We start from the raw sequence: 10,575 nt of genomic DNA on the forward strand, positions 1-10,575 counted from the left end.
ACGTGAGAAGATTTAATCAAGGACGATCAAAGGACACGTGAATCAACCTCGACGATCCGGGCTTATCGAGTTGTAACGCGAATCACTTCTGAAAAAGGTACGAACGAACTAATACTTCCGCCGCATTCTATAATAGAAAATTCTATTTAACATCAAGAGTAAGAACAATACTTTCAATTTTAAACTTACGTCTTTCAACACTATTTTTTGTAAGATTCTTAGTTTCAACTGTTCATTTTGAGCCTACTCGTTCACTAGGCAAATGAAGTCAAAAAATTATGAAATTTGATTTCTAAATAGTTCCAATAATATATATAAATCATGTCTAACGAAGCCGATCGTTAAATCGAATGCTTCATCATCGAAAACAACTTACAAGTACGAAGGCCTCCATACTTTCGAAAGTATATATAGGAGCCTAGTTCTCTCTCTCACTCTCGTTCTCTCTCTCTCTAGATCTATATGTATATATATAAGTTTCTAATTTAATTTATATATATGAAAATGCGGCCGGTTCAAACCAAATTTTGGCCATAACACTATAAAAACTCTCTGCATTATAATATCGAGGGAAAACTTCAAATACCCCTATTGTGATTTCACTTTTTCTCATTTTAGTACCATATGGTTTAAAGTGTATCAAATTAATACCCAGTGGTTTTGTACTTTTTCACTTTAGTATTCTGTAGTTTATAGTGTATCAAGTTAGTACCATATAGTTTCGCACTTTCTCACTTTAGTACCATGTGGTTTAAAAAATTATAGGGTACTAACTTGATATAAAAATAAAACCATAGGATACTAATTTGATATAAAAATAAAACCACAGAGTACTAACTTGATACAAAAATAAAACTACAGAGTACTAACTTGATACACTTTAAACCACAGGGTACTAAAGTGAGAAAGTGCGAAACCACATGGTACTAACTTGATACACTTTAAACCATAGGATACTAAAATGAAAAAGTACGAAATCATATGGGGGATTTTTGAAGTTTTCCCTAATATCAATATATCCATAATTTATAAGGGCGACATTGTTGGGCACTTGTAATTACACTCAAAGAAAGATCCTTTTAGTCTCCATTTTTTACTTAAATGTTAAGATTTTAAAAAGATTGAAAATTTTACATATGTCATTCCCTTACAGAGAGAGAGAGAGAGAGAACAAATTTATGAGCGTTTCGAAGTATTATCATGCAATTAACCCAGCAGATTTGTTATTAAAATTATATGAATATAAAAATATCACTTTTTAGCAGCTTTAATTTTTAAAGAATAATAATTATTTCAGATGATTTATCCGAGTACAAAGTTTTCTTTAAGCTTTCAGGAACAAGGACATATTTCATATATAATCACAAATCAGAAAACATTTCTCTTTGCAAATCAAATAAGGAAAAATGTCTAGAGAATAGTTTCATAGCATGCAAATAAACAAATTTCTCAAGCGGAAACAATATATGCAATCGCACACGACAAAAAAATCAAAATACTGGTTAATCAAAGGGAAATTTTCGATTCCCAAAATTTTAGCGCATCTTACTTTGTCATCATGTCATTTAAAAGAATTTTACTTTATTATTCTATATATCTTTTTCTTTATATCAAGTGAGGTACTACAGTACTACAATTTGTAGACCGCAAATTAATGGAGTAATATATTTTTCACACATTATCTTACTAATCTATATTATCATTTTACCATCCTATAGTTTGTAAAATATATTACTTAACTATTTTTTTGGTTATAAATTTTAACCCTTTAGTATCCGACCCGATGACAGGTTATTACAGTAAAATAAGAATAAAATTACGGAATATCAAAGTAAAGTATTTCAAACTCCGCGGTAGAGAACTGAAGATGCGGTAAACCTCAAGGATTTATTTTTCAATCATTTCTCTGAGTCATTTTTGGTCTTAATCGTTTTTCAAATCACTTCTACTGTAGAGGAAATAAAAGGAGTAGAACATTTCAACCCTTGGTGGTTAATAAGGTGTGATTAATGTGAAATGCAGTGTGTGTGTGCGTGCTTGATGTGGTGGTAATTACTTAGTCAAAAAAAAAAAAAAAGTGTTAGGTGAGCACACTATGTCCAAGGTAGAGTTAGATGGAGACAACAAATAATTAAGAAATAAGAGAACATGTTAATTTCTATAGTTGGTTTTGTGCATGTAATTAAGAAGCGACGTATAATTTGGCCAACACTTTAATACCACATTTTATTTTTTGCATTAACAATAGCATGAATAATAGAGCAGAACTTTTAAATTCTAAAATAGACTTTTTGCGAGGTTTTAAGTTCAGAAAAAAGGAGGCGTGATATATACTGGAAATCAGAATTTATTCCTCTGGATGTATTTTTGTAACATTCGAAAAAAATTGTATGTTAAAATCGTAATTTCTGGGTAACTATTTCTCATGGATCAAACAAAATTCTTTTTGAGGATTACTTGTTGCGAAGGTTATTTCCAAGCATATGGTTTTTCACACATAGATTCTTAAATGTTCTAGAACATCTAATCTCTTCAGTTTTAGAATATAAGATACATATAATCATTGGTGTAAATCTTACGCCTCTGCCCTCTTAGAGTTCATAAAAATTCAAATGAATTTTCAATAAATAAAATAATAATAATATTAGTGGGAAAGAAGATAAGGATAAAACTTCAGTGACAAGCTCCCCAACGATGCCTTGTTGGGCTCGATCCTCTATCATGTATTAATTTTGCTTTCATCCAAGAGTCTGTGGGTGTTCTTTAGCACTACTCAAAAAAAAAAAATTTAAATTCTAAAGAAACGTATTATAACCTTTAGATAGAGATAAAACTGACACATAAAACGAGACATTGTTGGAAAGCTCCCTACAAAAGTTTTTTTTTTCAAAAATAAAAGCTCTTGATTGAGTGGGGTGTAAAATCTACACCTACTCTAAAGAGTGTACAGACAGTATTGCTAATTTATAGCTAGGGGGAGACGAGTAATACGGTGCACCTACACCTGGTGCAGGCAACAATTTGTCCAGGTCATGTTGGCCAAAACATAAAAAAAGAAAAAAGAAAAAAAAAAGCTTTCTTGTGATGGTTCACCATTGCTTCTCACTAAAGAAAATTCTACTTTGAACCTAATTATAATGGATGAGCTACACAGCAAGTAGTTACTGAGGAATTTGCTTATCAATCAAATCATCATAATTAAAATAACAATCAAAGGCCTTGTCCGGTGGTTGTTATCTGAATTGCTGTTCTAGAGATTGAAATTCAATCTTCTTTTGTGATTACACCAGAAAACGAAAACAAAACCAAAAAAGGAAAACCGCAACACCGACTGGTGGTTGTTATTTGAATTGCTGTTCTAGAGATTGAAATTCAATCTTCTTCTGTGATTACACCAGAAAACGAAAACAAAACCAAAAAAGAAAAACCGCACCACCGACTTCGTAGATATTAGAATAATACATGAACTAAGGATAGTCCAGGATAGCCAAAAAATCATAAAGAAAATAATAAAAGGAAAAAGTGCAGAAATCCCTTCAAGTTATTTAGCTCTTTTACAAACTTTCGAGCTTTTATTTCCGAAATTAGATCGATCTCTCTCTCTCTAGTTTAAATTATTAATTACACAACCAGATTTGATCGCATGACTCGTATAATCTCACAAAGCTTTAAAACACAAGATAACCAATGGCACCACCAAAAGAATCCCAAAACACAAATTCAATGAGGTAAGGAATATCTACAAAATGTCCAAAAAGGAACAAAAATCAAAATAGAACTTGTATGATACAGGATTCTCTATTGTTTCATTAGTGTTGCTACAGCAGCATGGATGGGGCTTTCTCGAACCGCAACGGGGCGCCGGGCTAACGAGTGCGGTCCTCTCCACAGGGAATTAGGGTTGCTCGGGAAAAGGCTCGCGCATAACTTCAATACCATGTGATTTTCCTGCTGCGCGATATTTTCTTCGGTTTTCACCTGCTCAGCCCTTTCAGCAGCTTCCTGCAGACAATAACGCACCACATGGTAAGTACATAATCTCTCTCTAGGGCAGCATATATATTGAAAAGGGCCATTTTGCAAGACGAATCCATCTATTTTTTTTTCGATTCGCGATTTTGATCCACTTTTTTTGGTTCTTCGAAAATGTTCGTAATGGGAATCAATGATGTATCTATTCATTACAATGAGCGTCGGGGGAATCCAAATCCGTCAAAGTCCGACTACCATCCGAAATTGCAAATAAAAACAAGGGGATCCAAATACATAAAGACCAAAAAAAATGGTGGTAAAAATAGTCCCATCCCTAGAGAATTATACATATAACCAAAATAAAATGATATCAAAAAAAATATGTAGAGACAATCAAGTGTGGCCATGTTTGTTACCTCGTGCGGGTGATCAGAGACTAAATCCTCCTTTTGCTGAGTGGATGTAATATTCTCCAGCTCATTTTGATCTTTGTATTCGTCTTCATCATCGGAAGGTTGGTTTGAATCATCAGTTCCATCCTCATCGCGTGGCAATTCCGACGGTTGATTATTTACACAAATTTCCAGATGATCAACTTCCATCTGATTTTCGGTGACCTCGGGCTGATCTGTTCGGGAAACATGGATCTGCTCGAAATTTTCCATTTTTTCCTCATTTTCAGCATCCTCCGTCTCGCCATTGGCATTGGGCTCTGGTGAATGGTCCGAGCTCGAGGTTCCATCATCGCTACCAGGGTTATCGGCGGGAGAGCTTTCCTGAAATCACGTCAAAAAAAAAATGATAAAAATAAGTTGCAATCTACAGGGCAGTAGCTAAACAAATATTTAAGAAAGTAAAAGAAACGGAAAAGAAAAAGAAAAAAAAATGGAACCAACCTCTAGTTTAAACTGCTGCGAAAGATTACCAACAGTTATAGCCATCTCATTCTCAACCACTGCAGAGTTCTCTTCACGTTCCTTCCTGCGACGCCTTACAACACAAACAGCGCACAAGCAGTCGCCTTTATGGAGATCAATCCTGCGCCAACATATGTTATATCAAAATTCTAATGAAAAATGGTAATACATTTTGTTTTATAATAAAATGTAGGATAGTATACTTGCAGAGTCTCAAAATTGTAACTCAGTCGATTAGTCCCTGAAATTTCTACATAAACACTTCAGAACCTTCAGTCAAAAAACTAAAGTTCACCTAGGATTCTTTTAATTCAAAAAGTTTTGGTTAAGGCATTCAGATTATCTGAGAAGTTGCTTCAGTTAAACAGATTTAGCACATCAAATTAACCTTCAAAGGTCCCAGATTTGCTATACACTGTACTAAGAAAACCATACATTTGTTATAGAGTGTACCGTACTACCATGCAAGTTGAAAAGACCAACAACAACAAGAACAACAAAATCTTTTCTTATTACTGTCATCTTCTTAATCAATTCCATTTTCTATGTTTTGAACTCTTCTTTTCTTATATCTTACCTTATCAATTTTCCTTGTTCACTTCATTACGATGCCGAAAGGGACAAAAATGTATGCAGTATCAATAAAGCCAGTAATCACTTAGCAGCTTCTCAATTCTTTGGGTGTCTTTAGAAATATAAAAGAATACATATTCAATCTCAAATAGGGGGAAAAAGAACACAAAGTAGAAAATTTAGTTACCCATACCGTCGACGTTTGCGCTTTGACTTGCCTTTCTGATGCACCTTTTCCTGACCAGATCGAGAAATTTCCTGAACCTCACTGTTCTCAGCAGCACCTACAAAAAGGAATGAAGTGTTTTCCATTTGCACCTTTGGGGTAAGATTCAAACCAATATGAAATAAAATAAAACTAAAGAAGAGCAAAAATGAAGGCATGATAAATAGATCATTGCAAAAGGGCCTTGAACTTCGGAGTGCACCAATAACTGACTGGAATGGTACGAATAACATATCATATGGGAAACTGGCGGATAAATTTGAAATTTGAACGCTATCGAAACTAAATTTATATTGAGAAATTTTTGTGAATCATCCCACAATTGGATAAAATCATATCACGTGCACAAAAGATGATCCTTTGTCATGTTGCCAACTTTGTTGGTAAAATGCAGTAGATGATCCACACAAATCATATTTCTCTCTCCTCATCTACCTATCTTTTCTCCACTCTAAATTTCAAAATACTTATTGTGCCTTATATCCCAATCAAAATTCTGTGATGTTTTGGCAGTAAAAAAATATGAGATGAAACATGTACAACATAACACGAACAAACAACGATCTACAAAAAGTGAGACAAATCCCATTTACTTTATTGCTTCAAGTTCTCGACTAAATTTCATGTAGTTTCAAAAACAAAAAAAAAAGAGACTAAAATCACACCTAGAGAAAGAAAAAGCCATGAAACTTGATCTTACAATCTATACAAGGAATCGAAAAAGACAATCTAAAATTCAATTAATAACATTGAGTTATAGAATAAGCACGTAACAGTATAAGTACCTACATAACATTACAGTCAGCAATTGCCTAATACTTACTATTATCTGGCACTTCGGAATACAAGCCTGCTGCTGACCAATACTTCATGAAATTCTTCTTCACTCGTTTCATGAGATCCACAATATAATCACCTTTATTATTATACTTGTAACAGTTCTCCCATATAAACTGCACATCCTTGTAAACATCTTCTGAGTTCATATATTTGCGACCGTTTTCTAAATCATTACATATGGTTCCAAAATCCATAGGAGTGTCAATAATGTCAAAATAATCCTGGAAAAGAGAAGTCAGATATTGGTCAAAGTACAGCATATAACTTTATATTGAACTTAATTTATTCTGTAAAGATCAACCACGAATGAGAACCATGCAGTGGAAATCTAATATAACAAATAAAAAGTTACATGCACAACCAACTGAATAGAAAGGCTACAAACCCTTTTCGACAAGAACATATATTAGTGATAGAAAACAAATAGCGAACACCAAATTTACGTATCTATCCATAAATCAGACCCGTCTTTAATACTCCAACATTAGGTGAAGTAGTGAAAAATTCAGTAATATAGAATTTTAATTTAGCAGAGCAAACAGTCATATGAATGTTTATTCATCATTAGCTTTCCAAACCGTATTCTGTACACCTATGTCATGCAGAAAAAAACCAAAAAAACAAAAAGACAAAAAACAAAATTTACAGCATTGTTCAGAAGTTTAAGGTGGTCAAGTCAACTCAAACTTGCAAGATATACAACCATAACAGAGAATTTAGCCATACCAAACTAGATGATTTATATAAGGGTCTATTTTTACAATTTGAAATTTAACTTTAAAAGTCAAATTTTATTTTCAAAGTGAGCCTGAGGCTACATATACTTAGAAGCTAACTGTGCAAGATACAGTTAGCTTTTATTATCTGCCTGCTAATTTACCCCAACCATGCTAAAGAAAAAGCAGAATAATACACAATATGTTCTACATAAATATCAGCAGGACACTATACTTACAGGGATTCCTAGAGCAACAGGATTAACGGGAGCATTGAAGGGCCCAGCTGCATCCATCTTCATAACTTTCTTAATCACCTGAAATACAACATCATCATCCACATGAATTCTCATTTCAGTGATCAGCATATTCAGAATGATGAAGCCCAACTTGAAAATTATCACCCAATCCTGGTCCACCACATCAAGCTACAGACCACCCAGTGATTTTACTTGGAAACCCCACCATCTAGTAAGTTTCAGCTTCTTTTTTGGGGGGGCTCTTTTTTATTTTAAAGTGGTGAAGATTGTATGTGGGGGGGAAAAATGAGATCAGATCCCAATGCAGTCCACAACATGGCGGACAAGTTCCAGGCAATAATGAATAATCTCTTCAACTCTTACCGCTAGTGCTTCAGACAACTCCTTTTCATTATAGCGAGGATCCTTCTCTCTTTGTAGTTTATTCGTCGGCACCGATACATCTGCTTTTTTTTCAGTTGAAGAGACTAAAACCCTAGATGTCTTGATCTTAATACTTCCCGTTTTTCTTGGCAGCGATGTTTGCCCATCTGAGTATGCAGTGTCTTTCTCTACAGCTGCATCATTCGTCTCAACTGGAACTTGCAGATTAGATCTATCGGTGTCACTGTGTGTTTGTGCATCTGAAGAACTTCGGTGAGGCTCTAAAACTCTCGAAGATTTTAGCTTCACCTTAAAACGGCCATTTCCTGGTTTCCCTGTTGATCCATCATTTGATGCATCGACACCAGTAGTTGACACGGTGCTGAGCTTCTCTAATAAAGTAGCAGATTCAGGAACTGCTTCTGAATTATGTTGATCACGATCGCTCTGACCCAATTGACTACTCTCTTCTGTGTTCAGAGAGACCGGAGACTTAGTCAGATCTTTTACCACCAGTTTTTTAGCCCCTTTCTTGTGACCTGTTCTCTTTCCACGCTTGCGTTTCATGATCTTCTTTATTAGTCAATCGAGCACCGTCAAAATGTAAATGAGCTCTGTTCCTCTGCCAAATGCCACTAAAAGACGTTCTTGTCCCTGAAACATGAAGATTAGTTATTACTAATAGTTCTAATAACCTACTAGAAAAGGACAAATAGCGGTATCATCATAGCTAAACTTTTAATCAGCAAAAAGCAAGAGTCAGGTAAAGAAGATTCTAAAACACAATTAATTTCACGAAAATTTTAATAAGCAACTCACTAGCAATTAACAAAAGCAAATTAGATGAGTAAATGATTTACTCAAGAGTGTCAAAGTCAACCAGAGAACATATTAATCTATTCGAATTAAAACAGTAAATAAAACAATTAAACCCCCCGAGCACACTAATATAATTCCAGTTGTTCAATGTTCTGAAATTGGAAGATTAACGGAAATACAACAACAAAAAGATGCATAAGTGCTTGATCAGAGCATCACACTACTTCATCTTTATTTTTTCAACAAAAAAAAAGAAATTTTTGCTACTTTTAATTAGCAAAAAAGTTTTTGTCACAGCTACCAAATCAGATACTCCTCTCCTATGCCCAGGAAACACTATTCGCCAACTTCAAAGTTCTTAAAAGTAAAAAAACAAATCTTTCTCACTTGCATTCCAAATTTCGGAACAATCACGCGCCGAATTCATCGCTAACTTTCGTGGAACATCAGAACCCTTAGTTTTGCAGGCCATGTGTACACTAATTATTCTAAGTCCATAATTTTGTACTTAATGACGTATTCCCAACGCCTTTCTTAGGTTTTTTTTTTCTTTAGTATCAAGACTTGAATGATACGACAGTAAACTAAATATAAAAATAAAATAAAAAATCGGGTAAAAAAAAAAACGCACTATTCGTCAGTGCAGTAGAAGAATAGGAAACCCTAAGCGGAATTAATACGCAGAAACCTAAAAACAAGAGCAAACATATCCCTAAGCGAGAGAGACATCGAAGAAACGATTCATGTATCATTAACGAAGCGAAGTTAGCGACAGAGAAGCAAATCGAAGCTCAGTTTCTCCAATCGATGAGGGTTTCTACGGCGGAGATTAGGGTTTCCAACAGGGGTTTTGGGCAGGAGAAGAAGAAGAAGAAGAAGAAGAAGAAGAAGATACCTCGGGAAAGCTCGTCGGGGAGGTGAGGAGACGACGGCGGAGAGAGGCGGCNCGGAGATCGGCGGCGGCGGCGGCGGCGCCGCGGTGGCGACGGGGGCGGAGGAGGATGTTGGGGGGAGACGAGTTGGGCTCGCGTCTTTTCGGGTTTGGGCTCGGGTTCGAGTTAGTTCTAGAACCCAAAAAAAAAAAGGTTAGGGGCCTTAGGGCCACCGTCACGTGCCGGGACTTGTGTAGCACGTGAGTAAAGGGTCCGAGATATTACTACGTGAACCTGGTCCACCATGTCATCTGTGGACCGAATCCTCTCTTTCAAATCACCACCGCCCATCTGTTGACCGAATCCTCTCTTTCAAATCACCACCGCCCACTATTGGTGCTGGTAAAATTAATTTTTTGAATTCCGTTGTTTGTTTTGATGTAAGTAAGTGGTATAAGTTGTTTAAGGCTTCGTTCGATTCGGGGTTAAATAAAGAACTAGTTATTTAAGAGATAGGTATAAGTTCAAGGTTAAGTGTGAAATAAACTAATTTTGTGATGAAAACTGGATTATTCCTAGAAATAAGAAAAATAGCGTTAAAAAGAATAGTGTGTAGTTATAAACAGAAAATAACTTTATATTTGAATTTAAATATTTAAATTTTATAATTTAAATTTTAAATTTAAATATATATATAACTTTAAAAATTAAAAATTCAAAATAAAATTTGTTTTTAAAATCTCAAATTCAAAAATTTAAAATTCTAAATTTTAAATTTTAAATTAAAAATATTAAATATTAAATTTAAAATTTAAAAAATTTAAAATAATATTTTAAAATTTAAAATTATATGTCTCAATTTTAAGCTTACAAATTTTTAAATTCAAAAAATTTAAAATATAAATATAAAATTTAAAATTTAAAATTTAAATTAAAAAATAGAATTGGGTGGGATTAAAGTTAATCCCACCCCAATTCCATAGAGGGGGTGGGGTTGGTTAAACCCCACCCCAAAAG

The 10,575-nt window shown here is 34.4% G+C and overlaps 1 protein-coding gene across 1 annotated transcript; it reads right to left on the reverse strand.

The window, feature by feature from the left end:
* Window positions 3,508-9,632, reverse strand: LOC109710596 (bromodomain testis-specific protein). Its single transcript, XM_020233302.1, has 8 exons — window positions 9,582-9,632; window positions 7,868-8,521; window positions 7,484-7,561; window positions 6,512-6,749; window positions 5,650-5,746; window positions 4,869-5,010; window positions 4,389-4,748; window positions 3,508-4,002 (listed from the first exon to the last, which is right to left on the reverse strand). The coding sequence occupies exons 2-8, from the start codon at window positions 8,432-8,434 to the stop codon at window positions 3,799-3,801; spliced, it is 1,686 nt and encodes a 561-aa protein (XP_020088891.1). The 5' UTR covers window positions 8,435-8,521; window positions 9,582-9,632; the 3' UTR covers window positions 3,508-3,798.

This window comes from Ananas comosus, linkage group 5 (assembly GCF_001540865.1).
Source record: "Ananas comosus cultivar F153 linkage group 5, ASM154086v1, whole genome shotgun sequence".
In the NCBI taxonomy this organism is placed as follows: domain Eukaryota; kingdom Viridiplantae; phylum Streptophyta; class Magnoliopsida; order Poales; family Bromeliaceae; genus Ananas; species Ananas comosus.

What these genes read in the sequence shown, in the direction of transcription:
- LOC109710596 (XM_020233302.1), bottom strand. Translation starts at nt 8,434, where the DNA reads ATGAAACGCAAGCGTGGAAAGAGAACAGGTCACAAGAAAGGGGCTAAA. An exon ending in CTGTTGCTCTAGGAATCCCT is followed by an intron (nt 6,750 to 7,483) that starts GTAAGTATAGTG and finishes TCTCTTTTCCAG; the next exon opens with GATTATTTTGACATTATTGA. An exon ending in TCTCTGATCACCCGCACGAG is followed by an intron (nt 4,003 to 4,388) that starts GTAACAAACATG and finishes TATTGTCTGCAG; the next exon opens with GAAGCTGCTGAAAGGGCTGA.